General features: G+C 40.2%; 5 protein-coding genes across 5 annotated transcripts; 2 read left to right on the forward strand and 3 right to left on the reverse strand.

The window, feature by feature from the left end:
- Positions 1–8,877: 8,877 nt before the first annotated feature.
- On the reverse strand, positions 8,878–9,900 carry CABS01_02296 (alcohol dehydrogenase; the record flags this gene model as incomplete). Its single annotated transcript, XM_060535674.1, has 1 exon — positions 8,878–9,900. One exon carries the CDS (start codon positions 9,898–9,900, stop codon positions 8,878–8,880), a length of 1,023 nt encoding a protein of 340 aa, XP_060395979.1.
- A 534-nt stretch (positions 9,901–10,434) lies between these two features.
- CABS01_02297 (uncharacterized protein) lies at positions 10,435–12,490 on the forward strand (the record flags this gene model as incomplete). The annotated part of the gene is made up of 5 exons (XM_060535675.1): positions 10,435–10,463; positions 10,727–11,433; positions 11,496–11,712; positions 11,772–12,074; positions 12,166–12,490. The coding sequence occupies 5 exons, from the start codon at positions 10,435–10,437 to the stop codon at positions 12,488–12,490; spliced, it is 1,581 nt and encodes a 526-aa protein (XP_060395980.1).
- Positions 12,491–12,750: 260 nt separating this feature from the next.
- Positions 12,751–14,019, reverse strand: CABS01_02298 (cysteine desulfurase; the record flags this gene model as incomplete). Its single annotated transcript, XM_060535676.1, has 1 exon — positions 12,751–14,019. The coding sequence occupies one exon, from the start codon at positions 14,017–14,019 to the stop codon at positions 12,751–12,753; it is 1,269 nt and encodes a 422-aa protein (XP_060395981.1).
- Positions 14,020–14,928: 909 nt separating this feature from the next.
- Positions 14,929–16,786, forward strand: CABS01_02299 (dicarboxylic amino acid permease; the record flags this gene model as incomplete). Its single annotated transcript, XM_060535677.1, has 4 exons — positions 14,929–15,317; positions 15,386–15,536; positions 15,591–16,488; positions 16,557–16,786. The coding sequence occupies 4 exons, from the start codon at positions 14,929–14,931 to the stop codon at positions 16,784–16,786; spliced, it is 1,668 nt and encodes a 555-aa protein (XP_060395982.1).
- A 206-nt stretch (positions 16,787–16,992) lies between these two features.
- CABS01_02300 (major facilitator superfamily transporter) lies at positions 16,993–18,941 on the reverse strand (the record flags this gene model as incomplete). The annotated part of the gene is made up of 7 exons (XM_060535678.1): positions 16,993–17,291; positions 17,357–17,777; positions 17,839–18,080; positions 18,136–18,151; positions 18,210–18,335; positions 18,456–18,725; positions 18,786–18,941. 7 exons carry the CDS (start codon positions 18,939–18,941, stop codon positions 16,993–16,995), a joined length of 1,530 nt encoding a protein of 509 aa, XP_060395983.1.
- Positions 18,942–19,480: the final 539 nt, after the last annotated feature.

Raw genomic sequence — 19,480 nt, forward strand, 5'->3', positions numbered from 1 at the left:
TATATTATTAATCTATATTCTAATAATCCTAAATTAGTTATTTTTATATTTAGAAACTAGTAAGTACGGGTTATATATAAAAATAACTATTAATAGTTAATTAATATAAAAATCGTAATAAGTAGCTTATTAATAAGTACCCGATTTTACAAGCCTATATAATAGCTTAAGTACTTTAATAATCGTACTTTTTAAGTACTTACTAGCTATTTCTTTTAGTAAATAGGCTAGGATTTTTTTTATAAGCCTTATAGCTAATTAAGTATAGGCTTAAGTAATATTACGGCTCTAAATCTCGTATCTCTTTTTTTATAATAATATTATTAATACTATTATTAATCGTTAGTTATAACGCTATATAATAAGTAATTATATAAATAGCGTTACTTTTTTAACGTTACCGTACCCCTAAATTACGTATTTAAATTTCTTATATAACTAGGGTATTCTTTTTTTTTTAATTTTACGAACTATTTATAATTTAAATATATAGAGGTTTATATACTTTTTTAAGTCGTAGAGAATAAATTAATAAACCCCTTAATTATAAAAAGTATCTATTTTAATAAAATCTAATCCCTTATACGGCTTTTTAGTAATTATAATTACGCCTTTTTTACGTAGTTTAATTACTAATTTAAAATTAGCTTTCTTTTTTACTATATAAAAAGTATTAATTACCTCGTTACTAATAATAAATTACTATATTAGGGCTTATTATTATAGTTTTTTATAACGTCTTACTAATAATATTAGTACCCTTTTAATAATTTCCTTTTTCTTATTATTTATTAGTACTATTATAACGATTTTATTAAGGATAATTTCTTATACTTTTATTATAAATTATATAGTTTCCCCTAGCTCTTCTTTTTTTTATAAATTAGAAATTATCTTATTAAGATTTATATAATACGGTTTAATTACCGTAATTAATATTTTAAATAGCTAGTTACGATCTTTTATAACTATATAAGAGCGCTCGTTAATAAAAACTAACTTATATAGCCTAGCTTATTATTAAGTAATTTTATACTATATTTATATATCCGAATTTAGTAGTATATTTAAATTACCCCCTATATTAGGCTTATTATATATAGTAATTACCTTATTAACTTACTTTTTTATATTTATTTTATATAATACCTATATTACTTTTTTAACTACTTAGGCTCGTTAGCTTATATTTAGTAATAATAGCGAGGCTAAGGTCGTTTTTAAATATACTCTAAATATTAATAGCATTAATATAAGCCTATTAAGCCTTATAATATTATTATAGTATTTAAGTACTATCTAGAGGTATTTATTATTAATAAAATCGGAATTTTCTTTTTTAATAATTCTAAACGCCCTTTTTAACTACTAATATACCCTTTTTACTTTTTTAATACTATAATACGCTTTAATAAGTACGACTTTTAGCTATATATTATAAGCCGTCGTATTTTTTTTAAATTTTATTAACTTAAAACTAATACTAGCGTCGGTTTTAATACTATTTAGCAGTCCTTAGTATATATTAATCTATCCTTTTTATAAGGCTACTTATACTATTTTTATTTATAAATCCTAAAGGAATTATCTTATTTAAAAAGATATAACTATATTAATTATATATAGGACTAGCCGACTATTTAAATAAAAAATATTAATAACGATTTCTTAATTAAAGTTAAGCTTATTACGTAATTTAAATTTAAATCTATATAAGCTTTATATATTTATTTAGTATTAGTAATATACTTTTATTAACTACTCTAGTACCCCTATTTTAATATTATTATTACTTAATTACTTTAAGAGGTTATATAGCCTCGTAATTAATAGGTACCCGAATTTCTAATATAGTTATCTAAGCTTACTTTTTGTTAAATAATTAATCGATTTTATTTGTTTTTTATTTCTACCTTTGCTAGCTGCTCGGGCGATTCTCGATGTCGTTTATATAGTATTAATACACGGTATTAGTGGATACTCACACTGTCTCGCTAGACTATTTTTTTTTAGATTTTCTAACTTTTTAACTTTCCCTCTTACAAAGTTCACAACCACAGATTTAATCGATTTTATATTATTAATAAGCCTTATAAACGCATACCCCTATTATTATTTAACTATCTCGAAATACTTATTACTAAAAATTCTATTCCTTATATTATTAAATATAATACTTAGTTAATTTATATTTTTTGAGTATAAGAGAAATAGGGTATTAATAAGTAAAATATAAAAAGTTATTATTTTAAAATACGTCTCTATTTTTATTATACTTAGGGTAACGATTTCCTTACTTAAGCTAAAGCTAATTTTTATAATACTTATTATTAATATATTAAGTATTATTAACGCAATCTTTTATAATACTTAAAATTACTCTTTTCTTTTTATTAACTATTATAATACCCTAATATTTAGAATAATCTTATAAAAATTATCTAGGCCGTACCTTTTATTTATATAAAATACTTATATAAGCTTAGTATTTAAGTAATCTAAATAATATAAAAAGGACCCCTCTAACTACCCCTAGCTTTATTTAGTATTTTATTTTATTTTTTAAATATTAAAAAAGATAGCGTCTTCTTTTTAAACATTAAGAAAATAAACTTCGGCCCTATTAAATTTACTTTTTTAGTTATTTTTATATTTATTATTTAAGGGACTTTTCTTTACTCTTTATAAATAAAAGCTTATTTATTAAAAGCTTTTATTACCCTTTATTTATTTAACTTTATATATTTTCTAAAAGCTAATAAAGTAAAAAAAGAATAGTTAATATTATCGATTTTATTATAATCTAATTCGTTAGTATAGGGGGTAAGATCTTTTTTATTTTCTAAATCTTTTATAGGGGGTAAATACTTTAAGCTATTATTTTAACTACTATTACTAAGTTCTGTACTCCTAGATCTACCCTTATATATAACGAGGAATTAATTAAACTAACGAGGGCTAGTTTTACTATTTACTATTCTTAACTTTTTATACTATTTATATAATTTAGTATACTCTTTTTTAAAGTAGTTACTTAACTAATATTTATTTTTTTTATAAATATAGTATTACTTTTTTTATTACCCTATTTACGAATTAAATTTCGGCCTATTTAATAAATCTAGGCCTTTTTATTAATAATTATTATATTTAGCCTTTTTTCTTTTTTTATTATACGTTTAATTAACTTAATATTATTAATAAGGGCCGTTATATACTTAAAAATAGGTTTAGTATAGTATTTTTATTTTAATATTAAAGCTAGATCTTAGCTTCGAGTAGAGCGTCTCGTCGTTTTTAAGTACTTAGTATAGGGTTATTTTTATTTTTAATATATACTAAATTATAATATAAAAATATCTAACGTTTTGCTTATTAATTCCCTTATTTAGCTAGGTTTTTATTAGTTTATTAATTCGATTAATAAGCTTTTCGAAGATCTTTACTTACGATTTACTTTTTATAATCCTAGTTATAAATATAAAAAAAATTGCTTATAGCTTAAATAAGAGCTTTAGGTTCTTATTATAAGTCTTAAAACGGCTTTAGATTATATTAATAATACTAAAAAAGTCTTTTTAATTAAAATTACGTATTATTTCGTAATAATAATTAGAGGCTTTATTTATAAATACGATATTAATTACTAAATAGTACTAATATTCCCTAATCCTAACTTTTTTATAGTAATTATAAAATATTATTAGGGTTTTTTATAAAACCTTATATTTCCTCTTAGAGTATAATTTCTTTTTTAAAAAGATCTTTTTAAAGTTAGTAAATTACTTCGTATTTATTACTATATTTTTAGTATTTATATACGATCCTTACGTAGCTACGTATTATTAATAACTTCGGGTCGTTTATTTCTTTTTTTATTAACTAATTAGTACTAAATTTCGTATTAATAATAGTAACGAGCTATAAATCGAAATAAGTAAAATCGTCGATTATCGTATTTCTAATATTATATTTTATTTTTATATATCTTTTTATAATAATAGATTATTATTAATAATTATAGAGAGGAAATCTACGTTGTTTACTTTTTTTTTAAATTTATTAAAGTAATTATACGCCCTATTGACTTATACTTAGTTTTATAATACGAATTCCTCTTTTATAATTATTATTATTAAGATTTTATATAGTTCTTATAACTATAATTACCCTTTTAGGGTCCGGTCCGCCTTATTAGGGGCTATCTTTGCCTTTATAAATAAGCTAGTTTATTAGGGTTAATATTAAATATCTTTATTACGTAATAAACTTTATAACTAATAATAACCGGCCGTAGCTGTTATTAAATACTAACGATCCTATTATAATATATTAATTACTTTCTAAATAGCTAAAAACTACCCCCTATTTTTTATTTTATTTAATAACTTTAGAATATCCTTTTTAATTCTTTTTAACTTACTCTTATATTACGTTTTTAGAATATTAATAGTATTTTAAAATTAGTTAAGTATTTTAAAACTATTATATTATATAAGCTAAGTACTTATTAAGGTAATAGCTATATTAATATATATTTTTCTAATTTTTAAGTTAATAGTATCTAATTCGTATTTTTTAAGACGGCCGTACTATAATCCGGGGTCCTTTAGTATAATATTTATAGGATTGAACTTCTAGTTATTAAAAAAGCCCTAGGGGTTAATAATAATTGCGCGTCTTAGTATTTCGATAGTATATATTTAAAATAAACGATTCGATAATAATAGCGATAGTAATAGTAATAGGGTAATAGTAATAAGGTAATAGTAATAGGGTAATAGTAATAAATAGTAAGGGAAGCGTTTTTTAACTTTAATAAAGAAAATAAGGTAACGAATATATATATATATAAATAAAGTTAAAAGTACTAGGGTAGATATTATAAAGTTAATATTATTTTTAATAATAGTAACGAGGGTATCTTTAATATTACTATTATAAACTATTATTATTTAAAAAAGTAATTAACTTAGCTAGGTACGCGGGCTTATAAAGTAATAGTACTTATTATCGCTATTAATAATCCGTAGTTATAAACTTTATAAGAGGGAAAGTTAAAAAGTTAGAAAATTTAAAAAAATAGTTTAGCGAGATAATATAAGTATTTACTAATATTATGTATTAATATTATATAAACGATATTAAGAATTGCTTAAGTAGCTAGTAAAGGTAGAAATAAAAAATAAATAACTATAACTACGTTAATAATACCCCTCGCCTATAAAAGAATTTATTAACTACTTTTATAATTCCTAGACTTATATTTACGAACTATTTATTTAGCTAATAACTAAAGTCGTTTATAATTTTATAAAATAGGGGTTACCCCTATAGCCCCTTTTTTTTTATAAACCTTAATTAAATAGATTAATACTACGTTAATTTACTTATTATTAAGTTAATTTACGATTCTATATATTTACGTTCTTTAATAATCTAGGTTAATATTTACTTATTTATAAAGGATTAGGATTTTATTTAGGATCGGGTTTTATCCTTTTCTTTTTTACCCTAACTTATTAAGGGTTATACTTTAGTTTATACCCGTATTAATAATTATTAGTATATTTAATTTTAATAAGAATATATTTAATCCGCGCGCTAACTATAGTAAATTTATACTTTTATTACTTAATAAATTTATTAAGGTCTAAGAAATTCCCGCTTTTTTTTACTATCTCGCTACTACTCTTATTTTTATTATTTTTAGTAATTACTATTATCTTTTTAAATAACTAACTATTATACTTATTAAAATCCTCTTTTTTATTTAATATAAAAGGGTAAGTTTTAATAATTCTTTTTTTTAATAATAGTAATAAACGTTTATATTACTATAAGACGATATAATAATTAATCTTAGGATTTTTATTAATTACTAATTTTTATTATTTTATACACTTCTAGCCTCTTAAGCCTCGTACTCTTTATAATCTCTTAATAGCCTCTTTTTTTAACCTACCTCCTTTAGGGTAATATTTTATAAAAATAGTTAAAAATAGATATTAAGTAGCTTATAAAGGAGCTATATAGGTTATTAAGAACTATATAGGTTATTAAGTACGGTTAATAAATTTAAGCCCTCTTTTTTATAAAATCGTAAATTTTAAGGACTTATTAAAAATACCTATTTATTATTTATACGTAATAAAATTAAATACTTTAAAAATCTTATTTTTTATAACCTCTTAATACCTTATTTTATATTTTTTAAGTAGTTTTTTTTATAATTTAATTACGGTTAAGTAATTATTATTTATTAACGATCTTTTTTATTACTTAATTAATTTTTTAAAATTAGTAATTTCGCACTAGGAATTAGTATAAAAAAAAGCTTTTTAGCGGCTTTTTAAAAAAAAAAAGAATTTCTTCTTAAATCTTTATTTTTTTAGCCTTTTTTTAAGCTAATAATAACTTTATTAAAAAGTTATAGGGTTATTTTAAAGTAGCTACTTTTTTTTTAAATTAATCTCTAAGATTTATAATACTTTTAACTTAATACTATTAAGACCTTTAAATCTTCTCTTTTTTTATTAAACCGTTTCTTATATTATATTCCTAAGTAATACCTAGGGAGTAGTTAAGGGAGTTATAAAGAGGTTATTTAGATTATAAGCTTAAAGTTATACTTATAAAATCTTCGTAATAATAGACTTTTTTATATACTATAGATCTCTTAATTTAATAACTCCTATACGCTTCTTACTATACTAACTAAGAATATTTATATTTAAAAATCCCTTTTTTTAATTATATAGTATTTTTTAATATTATATTATCGAGCTTACTTATTATACTAATTAATTAAGTAAGTAATTATTATATAAGTATTTTTTTTTACTAAGTTAATTAGTTAATTTTTAATTGCGGGCCGGCTATAGAAAAGTTATTTAATAAAAAAGCTATTTAAAATAATAATAAAAGTCTAGTTATTTAAGTAGTTTTATTAATTAATATAATTTAATATAATAAATATTAACTTTTTATAAGTAATAAAGGGCTACGATTACTTAATTCTATATAATATTTAAAAATCGCCCCCTTTTTTGTTTATTTTTATAAAGTTAATTAGTATAAATCTCTTATCCTATATAGTATTAAAAAGTCGTTTTTTTTACGTAATAAGATACCTTACTAATTTATAATAATAAAATTTAATTACTAATTAATATTAATATCCTTATTATAAAATAATTAGTTCGAACTATAAGTTAATAAAAAGATTAATTAAATTATATAAATATTTACGTAATAAGTATAAAAAAGAGGTTCTAACCGTAAGTTAGGCTAGCTATAATAATTATAAATAGGGCCCCTAATTAGCCCCTACGTAGTTGGCCGTATGCTGCGGTCGAATTGGACTTCTAATCCGATAGTTTTATTAATGTCGAATAAATATATCACTTGAAGGAAGTATTAAGTTTAACTATCGAAGACAAGCGGATTGAAATTTTAATAGACTGGAAGTTGCGAAATCGTGTACGCGCTGCTTTTTATCCATGCTAGAACACGATTCCATTCCTGGAGAAGACGGTGTGCAGTGATTGCTGACGTTTGCCCATCGCAATCCTACAAGTAGAATGTCGTCTGGAAGGACATCTTTATTGATGTCTACAAGCTTCACCGAGGAAATGACTACAGGTACTTCTGAGGAAACCTTGACACCCGCGCTTCTTCATGGTGATCTTACAACCCATGGCATATCAGTCAAAGTAACTCTTGAGAGATTTCTCTCTTTCGCCGCTTGGAAGTGGTAAAACTTTTGCCTTAGTAGGACGTTTGCTCAGACGGGAGTTGAGAGATATGCGTCACGCAAGTAGTTTTACTGCTGTAGCTACTATCAACACTCGGTCAACAACGATGAGATGATGGTAGTCTGAAAGGGATTAAGCTTACAGTTCGTTCAAAACGAATCACTATCACTGCAAAACGCCAAGCTGTCATTGTCGTAGTCTGTAGATAAGCCCACGTATGCAGGCCACAGGACCTTCCGCCATAATTACTAGAAGTTAGTAATTGGGCCAAGAACTGAACCTGATGAACTGTCATATCGAGTGCTAGATAAAGTCAAGATTTACCTCTCCAGTTTTCTCCAGTGCCGATCCTTTTAGCACCTTTAATTAGGTACAGCACTTAGAAATACCACGGCTTTGATACATGATAACTTAGATTAATACGCGAGTTATACTACCCCTTATGACTAAAACGTATCTGCAAACCAGTATGACATTGTCCAGCACTCGATGGGATAATACCCAGAGGATACACACGCACTTTAAGGCTCTTGACTCGTAGCTCATTCATGGTCAAATTATTCAAGCCGCGCCTCATCACCATGGATGCCTTTGCTTTGAAATGCCAAACTCAACAGAATTTGAGTCGCAAAGATCGGTGGCAGATCATGGGGGGAGCAACTTGTTTGTTAAGTGTCATTTGTATAAATTCACTCAATATCATCAACCAACTCAGTTTTATGTGAATATCTCTTGGCCTGTATTCTGATTCAAATCTATAAGATGATGGTATCAGTGATAGGTTGATTTTATATGTCATTTGACGGAACGCTAAATACTCTCTCAAATCGCAACTATGAACAAATATGTCGCTTCTCGTTTGTAGAAAATTGAAGTCGTAAATTGTACTTTACAGTACTGTCGAGATCCCACCTATCTCAACTGCTTGGCTCAGAAATTTCAGCCCGACCATGACGCTTGTGGGCTGCTCGACTGTCTGGGGTTGGTGGAGGTTGGCGACATGGGCTCTTCAGGTTGACCGGATTGTAGATGAGCTACCAGAGAGCCCATCCGAGCACCTGTGTTGACTGTTCAGATCTAAAAACTGAATTGTCTGTTTCTCATGAATCTCTCTCTGAAATCAGTCAAAAACCACGACAACTTTGTTCGCTTTGCCTGATTTGGCCAACTCCAACGCATCTATCGCCTGGTCAAACGGGATTTGATCACTGACGATCTCCGCGTACTTGTCCCAGTTGTCGACGATATCATCTGTGACCTCGAAAATCTCTGTCGGATATCCCACGCTGAAAACAATCGTCAATTCCGTCGAAATCAACTGTGCAAAGTTTAACTCCGTTGGCTTTCTGTGGACTCCTACCACACCAAATGTGGCGCCTCGCTTCGCCATCTTGCACACCTGCGCAGGGACCGGCGGTGCGCCCGCCGCGTCCAGAAAGATATCGGTACCAGGACGAGTGCCTCGGTTTTGTGCCGTCGCTCCGTCTCCTTGCAAGTCAACCAACTTTGCCGCCAGATCTTCAGCTTCAGCTGAGTTGACGACAGCATCGGCGCCGACTTTGAGAGCCTTTTCGAGCCTCGCGTTGACCACGTCCACGACGACAATGTGGCTCGCCCCCTTTCTGCGATACCCCAAGACCGCGCCCAGACCGATGGGCCCCGCGCCAAAAACCACAACCTTGCAGCCCGGTTTCGGGCTCGTCCTGTTTACCGCGTGCAGGGCGACCGCCATGGGCTCGTTTAGTGCCGCTATGTGCCAGGGTATGCTCTTCGGAATCTTCTTCAGGTGCTTCCGTGGCTCGTAGTTGTAGATGACGACGTATTCGCACAGCGCACCCTGCGCACCGCCCGAGCCCAAGAGGCCGTCTTGAAAAACCATTGTGTCTACCACGACATGGTCGCCGACTTCGACGTCTGGTGACTCAATGCCCGCTCCGATTTCTGCAACTTCTCCTGCTGGTTCGTGGCCGAGGGGCGTACAGCCCTGGTAGGGCGGGATGCCGCCGTGGTCGGTGTACAGGCTGTCTGAGCCGCAGATACCGCAGGCTTTGATTTTGAGGAGAACGTCCTTAGGGCCAGCTTCGGGCTTCGGGTGGTCGACCCACGACACAACACCGGGCGCCGTGATTTCAACACGCTTCATGACGGGCTCAGGCTGGGTCTGAACAAAGAGAATGTAAAAAGATGGTCGCTAGAAAACAGAATTACTTTTAGAGGAGAGTTGGAGCAGAAGGCCATCCTCTTGTGAGGAACATGTGTCCCGCCCATGGTCTCTTATATTCTATTTCCTCTTCGGTTTCAATTGACTTCATCGTATGGAAAGCGAGACCGATACCGAGACATCGTGAAGACGCAAATGAGAGGTAGCTGAGTGCGAAAGGGGGGGTATTGCGACGAAGGTTGACAACTGCTCCCCGAAACTAGCCCCCTTACCATTTTGCTGGGGCCCCCTAGTTTAGTTCTGGATGCCACGAACCTTACTTTGGAGTTCGGGAAGTGGTTCAGTGCAACACATGCTCCCATTGGCGACCCAAGGTAGTGACTAAGCGCTATCAAGAGCACTACTCCCGCCGTTAGCCTTCGGGTTTAGGTTATGCTGCGGAGTACTCCGCCCGTGCCTTACTTCCAAGTTCCAGGACTCATCGTCGGAAGAAGAAATGACCGTGATAAGGGCATCATGCCAACAAAGCCCGCCAAGAAGATCTCGTGAGTTTCTGAGCCTCTATATGAGAGACAATGTGAAGATGACTGCTGACACTAGCTGTAGATGCAAGAGATGCCAATACCGAAAGGCATCTTGAACCCTCGCAACCTGAGTAGTCGTTACTTCACTGACTCGGCCTTCTGCGCTCATAGCTAAAATGCTCACGCACGGAGCCCTGCCAGAATTGCGCAACTGCTCAACAGACTTGCGAGTATCGAGAGGTCGACCGTAAACGACGGCCAGCGACACACGAATATGTCGTCAGCTTAGAGAACAGAGTCGCATGGCTGGAGTCGTTCATCGGCAAACTTCAAGCCGCGCCAAGCCCGGAGCGGGACAGCCTGCTAAAGACCGTCTCCTTCGGGGATCACCTCTCGGCCCCGGGACCAGCTTCAGTAGTGAACGTGAGCGAAGAGAGAAATCCAGAGCCATCTCGAGGCAGCAGCGAGAACCTTCAGGTCGACCTTGAGGGTTCGCTCATCTACCATGGTGCGACGAGTATCTATCGCGCCCATCTCGGTGTGCCAGCACGGGGCAACGCCTCACCCTCACGCGAGCTTTCTGAGAACTATGTTGTTGGTCCCGACTCAAATTTTGAGCATGTGGCGGAGCATTTCGGAATCAGCTTATACGACGAACTGGTAGATGACGCATTGATGCAGTTCTTCAAATGGCAGTACCCGCACTTCATGTTTATTTACCGAGAAGCCTTCTTGAGGGACCACTTTGGTGACCGGGTTCACGGCAAGTATTGGTCATCGGCTTTACTCCTGTCTATCTGTGCCCTGGGTACACTCATGTCACCAGACAAGCGCCACAGAGATGCGAGCGAGCAGTTCTTCTCCGCTGCCGAGAGCATACTCATCGTCTCCGGCTTCACGAAACCTTCAATCGTTACTGTACAGGGCTTCCTCTGCCTGGCTTTTTACGAGATTGGAAGAGGAAATCTCTCAAAGGGATGGGGCTTTTCGGGTAAGTCCTTGCTTATGATGCCCAGTTCGTTGATACGAGATGTTGAATATGGGCGGGTCTAGGAATCGCGTTCCGCATGGCACAAGACATGGGGTTTCAGAGGGACCCGAAACATTGGGTATCCCACGATGCATCGCTAGCTACCGAGGAAGATTTGGAGATTCGCAGACGCATCTTTTGGGGATGCTACACTTCTGATAAGTTGATTAGCCTGATCCTTGGACGATCAGTCTATCTTTTCTACGATGACGCAGAAGTCGAAACCACCAACAGGCTCCCGTAGGTCCAAGATGTATATCTACGAGTTTCCACCTTACCATGTATTGACTGCCGATCAGAGACTTTCCAGAGATGAAGCCCTGGCTCTCTGCTGGGTTCTCGGATTATGACGGGGAGTTCGATGTCGTAAATCCCCTCATCCCGTGTTTCAAGGAGCAGATCCGGCTTTCCAAGATCATCGAGAAGATGCTTTCAAAGTTGTTCTCCACCAAGAGCAGCCTGGAGGGCATCGGTCGCCAGTCCTGTCTCGACAGCCTCAACTTTGAGCTGTGTAGCTGGTATGAAGCATTGCCGGACTGTGCGAAATGGAACAGATGGGAACCATCAAGCACCCTGCTCATCCCAAGCGTGGCAGCACTTCAGTTAGTTCAATCCCACTGACCACCCCCCCCCCCCCCTTTTTCTATCGCTTTGATCGTGCAAGATGGGGCTGAAAACTAATTCCACCATCAGTTTGCTCTTTCACAGCGTCCGCATTGCGCTGAATTTCGAGCAAGCGGTGTCTCATGACATTGCAGCCCTGAAGGACAACGCCCGCAAAGACTCCTTATCATCTGCGGAAGACATCGCACACATTGTACGGAAATACCGCAGCCAGTATGGTCTTGGACACAGCCCTCTTATGATGATCTACGGAGTCATGCAAGCGGTGAGAACGCTGTCGTTATTCGGCACGCCGGAAGAAGCTCAGTACTTGTTGCATGTTTTGGACGAATGTTCATCTGCCTGGACATTGGCCCACCAGGCGAAAGATAGGTTGGCACGAATCGAGGCGTGAGATGCTGTTGCAACTTTCCACCATCCATTTGATTTGCGTAGAGAGTAAAGCAGTCCAGCACCATGCCAGACTTTAAGAGGTAGCCCTCCCCAATTTGAGCATTTCAATAGAGGGGCGAGATACTGCACTGATTATATGTCAAGCTCCAAGACTATTAGCAAGGGGGGTTGGCGCTTCTAGACACAATGGATATTTCAACGGTATGTAGTGTGGTCATTCTAGTGCAAGTCATGAACTACATCCTCTTTCTCCGAGAGCCCTCAGGGCAAGGGAAGGCCCGCCTCTAATCCTGCTTTTAGGACACTAGCAAGCTTCTTCACATCTGAGGTGTTGTTGTAGAAACCAAAAGAAACTCTGATGCCCAGGCGATAGGGCGTAACAAGCACACCACTCTCCTTCAAGAGATCCATCCACCTCGGGTCATGCAAATCCAAAATGTACAAATGAGGCGCATGATCCTTGCGGGCCGAGGGCCCGACTATCTTCATCCCGAGACTTCGGCACTCCTCTCTCAACACATCACCCAGGCGGTAAAGGTGCTCCTGCACACGCCCGGGACCCATGGAATCCAAATAAAACGTCAAAAACGCCTTTGCAGCCGCGGCACTGATCAAGCTCAAATTCAGATGCTCGTATCGGCGAGTGGAAGAGTGATATATCACCTCCTCGGAAGGGACCAACAGGTCAGCGCGCACGTTGCTGACGGCCCCATAACCGACGATAGGCGGAGTGGGGTTGGTGTCGGCGATGAACTCCGGGTTGACGTAGAGAACCGCGAAGCCCGTCGGGCAGTTCAACCCTTTGTGCAGACTGAAGGCCGCCGCAGAAACCCCCAGAGCTCGTACATCCACTTCTGCGAAGCCGACCTGCTGCGTGAGGTCTGCGAGAACGTGAATGCCGCGTGGTCTGTATGTTGCGCAGATGTCGGCCACGTCGTTCCACTGGCCGCTGTGGAACATGATGGAGCTGAGACCGATGGCCCTGGTACGCTCGTCGACATACGGCGCAAATGTTGCGGCGTTGGCGGCCGTGACGTGCCCGGTTTCTTCCGCTGTCGAGATGGTGGGCACCTGTCGAACCTCGAGGCCGGCTCTGCGGAGAGCCATCCACCCGTAGACGTGGTTCGGGTGCTCTGTGTCCAGGACGACGACGTTGTCGCCAGGCTCGAATTTGAGGCTTCGGATGAAACACCCCAGTGCCTCTGTCGTGTCACGGGTGAAGGCTAGGGAGCTTGGGTCGGCGTTGATGTACCTGCCGACTAAAGCACGAGTCTCTTCGACAGCGTTCTGCCATTGAGGCTTTGGATGAGGGTTGTAGAGGGCATCGGAAGTGAACTTGGCGATGGCACCGTGGACTATAAGGTTTGAGGGGGGTTGGTAGGAGGCGTTGAGGTAAGTGAGGCTCTTGTCAGCCAGAAGAGGGACTAGAGACCGGAAGGTGGAGAAGTCGGCTTCCGAAGGAGGTTGAGGGGATGATTTGATTGAGGTTGGGACATCGTCCACATGTTCTTGAACAGCACTAGGCGACATGATGAATCTAAATGGGTTGTATGGGAGAAGAGATAAGTTTGATGAGATTGAGGTACAGCGATGGACTCGGCTCTCCGTCCTGACCCTGCCAGCTTTTATCGTATCCTCATGTTCCTATATCGGCACCAACATCCAGAGTTATTTTTCGGCGATTGGTCGATGGCCCGATATGACTCTATAGAACTTGACGCGTATCAGTTTGTGGACGTATCATTGGCAAAGCTAGCTCATGGAGGTTGAAGTCCGTCTTTAGTACCTGGCGGATGATTAGGATCTCGGAGCGCCAAGTGTGCGGGGCAATCCTGATAGTATCACCCGCCGAGCCGTACGTTCAGCCTCCGAAACTTGTCTTTCATGGAGTGATAGACTATGGCCAGTGCTGAGTATGTCATCTGTGTGAGCTATGCGTTGGGTCAATATCGAATCATCTGATGTCGTTGCAGGGTCACCCCAAGGATCCACGATCGTCAATCCGGCAGCGCGGACTTCGACCTCCATTTGCGGGTCGCACGTTGATAAGAGGCCCCTTTCCCCGCATGTTGGTGCAATTTCGCTCCACGCCAACATCCTTAGTCTGGACAATGTATTAGTCCTTATCGGTTCCCCAGGTTCCAAGATAACTCTGGATCACGGAGAATAACTTCCATACACTTCATGACTTTAACAATCGCTAAGCCGAGAATATGTTTTGCGAGATAAGTCCGAAAGGCAAATACGCCTAGTTCCTTTGGCCCTTATCTTGTTGGCACGCAGGTTAAAAGAAACTGCTGCCCGGCGTCGAGAACCGACTACTGAACATCATAATCACTCACGGGTTTTTTTTCATTTGTTTCAATTGCTTCAAGTGCTTATGATTAAGAAGTCACACCGTAGCATACTCTGGATCCTTTGGGCAAACCCGCTTTCACAATGGGCAGCGATTATAGCAACAGCAAACATGGCAAAACCGTCAACGATGTCGTCGACACAGTGGTAGAGCCTTCTGGCATGGAGCATTCAACCTCCAACGTCGAGGGGACCTCCACAGAGACGACAGGCGAACAACAACAACTCAAGCGGGAGTTCAAAGAACGTCACGTCTCTATGATCGCTGTCGCCGGCGCTATCGGAACCGGACTCATCATCGGTTCTGGTACGGGTCTCGTCAGGGGCGGTCCCGCGAGTCTGCTCATCGCGTATACCCTCATCGGAGCGGTCGTCTTCTTCATCATGACGGCCGTGGGAGAGATGGCGACGATGCTTCCTTCGGACAAGGGGTTTGCTGGATACGCTACACGTTTTGTTGATCCGGCTTTGGGGTAAGACTAGAATCACACTGTCGACACGAACTTCTGTTCGGAACAAGCTAACTTACACGTGGAAACAGTTATGCCACGGGATGGAACTATTTCTTAAAATACGCTATCGTCCTCCCCAACAACCTCACTGCAGCAGGCATCATCATACAATATTGGAGACCAGACCTCAATGTCGCCATTTTTGTGACAACCTTCACCATAGCCATTATTGCTGTCAATGTAAGTCGAGTATCCGGACAACTACCATTACTCTTTAGACTAACGAACCATCAGATCCTACACGTCTCTTTCTTCGGCGAAGCAGAATTCTGGATGTCCGCCGTAAAACTCCTCGTAATCGTAACCCTCATCCTGACCTGTTTCATAATCTCCATGGGCGGACAACCCTCTCACGAAACAATCGGCTTCAAATACTGGCACAACCCAGGCGCCTTCGGCTCCTACCTCGTCGAGGGGCCAACAGGCCGGTTCCTCGGCTTCTGGGCTGCAACAGTCCAGGCCTGCTTCGCTTACACCGGCACCGAAGTCGTCGGCGTGGCCTTTGGCGAAGCGCCCAACCCGCGCCGGACGATCCGCAAGGCCGTGCGCCAGACGTTGTGGCGCATCGTGTTCTTTTACGTCTTGGGTGCGCTGGTGCTGGGGATGTCGGTGCCGTATACCAACGACATGCTTATCGGCGGGACGAAGAAGAGTACCGGGGCCGCCGCGAGTCCGTTTGTTGTTGCGGTGCAGATTGCCAACATCCCAGTGTTTCCACACGTCGTCAACGGGTGTCTGCTTGTCTTCGTCCTGAGCGCTGCCAACTCGGATATTTACATTGGGTCTCGTACGCTCTTTGGTCTAGCGCGGGATGGCCAGGCGCCAGGGCTATTTATGAGGACGTCTGGGAAGGGCGTTCCGCTTTACGGGGTCGCGGCTACGAGCGTCTTTGCGGCGCTGGCTTACATGAATGCCGCCAAGAGTTCGTCCCAGGTGTTCGGGTATCTGGTCAGCTTGGTCACGGTATTTGGCACCCTCAACTGGGTGAGCGTCTTGACCAGTTACATCTGCTTCACCAGAGGTATGCAAGCGCAGGGTATCCCGAGGAGTCTGATGCCGTATCGTGGGCCGTTGCAGCCGTACGGCTCATACTTTGCTCTATTTGTGACCGTACTGGTTGTCCTGTTCAATGGTAAGTCCACGCCTTCTTAGTTGATTACACGAAGATTTATTGCGCGATCTTTCTGACACTAATCACAGGTTACAATGCCTTTATCCCTAAGTTCACAGTATCCACTTTCATGACCTCCTACATCGGCGTTGCCATCTATTTGGCCAATATTTTCAGCTACAAAGTCTATGCCAAGACACGGCGGGTAGAGCTTCACTCGATGGATCTCGTTACCAACAGGCTCGAGGATGACGGAAGCAAGTATCCCAGTACATTAGAGAAGGCGGCTTCATGGGCGGCAGAACGGTTTAGGCGATAGGATTGACATTATTCAATAGATATTACATATATGGACAGGTTTAATTCGCAAGTGGTATCATCGCGGCTCTTCAGGTCTTGCCCCATCCGACATATATCCACATGCACTCATCACCATGATATCTTCACTCGCCAGCTATCATACAATAGCAAAATCCATACGTACATCTCCAGGTTAACAGCATTTGAGTTCGGATTGGGGTGCCTCTAAGCCGCAACCTTCTCGCCCTTGGCAGTCTCAGTCAGGCCCTCAGCGGGAATCTCAGCATCGGTGTTCTCGAAACTCTCGCCCCTCTTCATGCCGAGCTGGCGGGTATCGTAGCCGTTTGCTTCCAAGTAAGCGCGGTAGCGCGCGTCCTCGAGTGCAATGGTGTCTTGGCCGATGTGCGGCAGGCAGAAAATCGCGAGGGCGGCGGACAAGACGCAAAGCGAGGAGGATACCCAGAAGGGATATTGGGCAGAGGCGACGGCGTTGTCACCGGCGGCTGCTTGGATGTACGGGAAAACTAGATTGACCTTGTTAGCCAAATAATCTCTATAACCTTTGTTACACCAGGCATGTGTAACTTACCCCATGTACCGACGAAAGCGCCAATCTTGCCAATGGCAGCAGCGACACCATAGTACTTGCCGCGAATGCCCGTCGCGCAAGTCTTTGCGGCAAGCAGACCGATGTTGTTACCGGGACCGAACTCGCCGAGCGCCAAAAAGATGCCGTACACGACGACAAAGCCGCCGACCATGCCGGGCTGCGATAAGTTGAAGTAGTCGCCGGCCATGATGAAGCCGACGACGGCCTGCAGGAAGACACCGAGGGCGAGGGCGTAGCGAGGACCAAGCCAGTCCGAGGCCGGGGCGCCAAGCATGGTGCCGGGGATGTAGAACAGGTTAATGACCGTGTTCCAGCCGAAGACGGTGGTGAGCGGAGCCGTATCTCCATACAGGTTGCTCAAGATTGTTGAGGAGTAGATACCGAAGGAGTAAGCGGAGAACTGATGTCGGAACTTAGTGTGTGTGATTCATCATAGTGCCCACAGCTTCAACATGACTTACATCATAGATGAACCAGATCAAGCTGACGACGAAGAGACGCCATCCGTAAAACTTGAGTGAGAGAAGGTAGGGCGTCTTCGCGTAGCGCATTGAGTTCTTGGTCGATGCTTCGGGCTCCTTGACGAAGAGACGGAGGGCGAAGAGGAACATGGGGAATACGACGCCGATGCCCAAGCTGGTGCGCCAGATGGTGCTGTAGTGACCATTGTGGCAAGCGGCTGCGACAACGTATGGCACGAATGCTATGCTCTAGTATCAGTGTCGCCAACATCAAGATCAAGAGTCTGCAGAACGAACCGCCAATAACGAAACCCTATTTCACAATGTTAGCAAACATGCAATTGACAGTAAGAAGATGGCGAGGTACGAACCCAATCAATCATGGTGTTTGTGAACATGATGAACCATAAGTTTCTCGAGCCCGACTTTAGCTCGCCGGTGGACTCTGCTGCGCCGACGCTACCCGCGGGGTACTCTCCTCCAATGCCGATACCGACCTAAATGTCATCGCGATGACGTTAACAATTGCACTTTCTTCTGAGCCCATGCGCTTGTCCCGAGCACTTCGAGCCAGATTTGACAACGAAGCAAGGAGGACCAGTCTGGTTCAGACTTACAAAGAATCGCCATGCGGCCAGGATGTTGAACATGCCAATATCGTCACCCTTGTAATAGGATCCGGCGGCGAGCGCAGTGAAGACGAGCAGGATAACGGTCGACACGAGCAGCGAGTTGGTTCGCGACCAATGGTCAGCGAGCCAGCCGAACGCGAGCTGTCCAACGACGGTGCCAGCAAATGCGATGTCGCCAACGTACTTCTTGGCGTTGGAGTTCTTATAGAGGTCGCCGTACTGCAGTGCGAGGATCGTGGTGACGGATCCGATGACCTATGCCCCACGTCAATGACAGTTCCTGAGAGATGTTATGCCAAAAGCGGTTGCGCTCACGTTGTTGATGTAGCCGTCGGAGAAGAGACCGGCACCGCAGGCAATGACGGGCACAATGGCCTTCCGGAACGGTTGGCGGGGCGCATCATCGACGGCGACGGCCTCTTGCGCCGTTGCCTCGGACTCTGCCGACTTCTTTCTTCGGAAGTTAAGCATTGTTGCGGCTCTTTTTCTCGTGTAAGTGCTCAAAGCCGCGCTCAGTGTGTCGAAGGGAGAAAGGCCCTACGACACTGCGACAGAAGGAAGCGAACAATCGAGAAGATGACGGCACAGACAAGATTGTGCGCGTGCGCGAGGGGGGGAGAGGCGAGAGGTTGTGCGAAGCGGCGCGCAAAGGTTAAAAAGAATAGGCGTGACGAGTCAAGAAGCGCAAGGGGAAATCAACATGGTATTTATTCGGACGATCACAAGCCCTTCGGGCCAGCCACAGCATGATCTGCCAACCAGAGGGGCCTCTCTTCTCTCATGTTGCTTTGCGGTGTCTCTTCTTCCCCCCACTTACCACACGCCCTCGGAAGCAGCTCTGCTGTTGGTTGCTTTCGTTCTATGGTAAGTAAGTATTTGTGACAGACAAAAGAGAGAGATAAACCTTGGGAATGCCTCGGGTGTCCCGTCCCACCCTACCTTGTTCCCCGGCGGACGGGACCCGGGTTCACCCAATAATGGGCAGCCAGCCCCGATGCAACATAATCGAA

The sequence above is a fragment of the Colletotrichum abscissum genome, assembly GCF_030869225.1.
Source record: "Colletotrichum abscissum strain IMI 504890 chromosome Unknown Scaffold_4.1, whole genome shotgun sequence".
NCBI classification, from domain to species: Eukaryota; Fungi; Ascomycota; class Sordariomycetes; order Glomerellales; family Glomerellaceae; genus Colletotrichum; species Colletotrichum abscissum.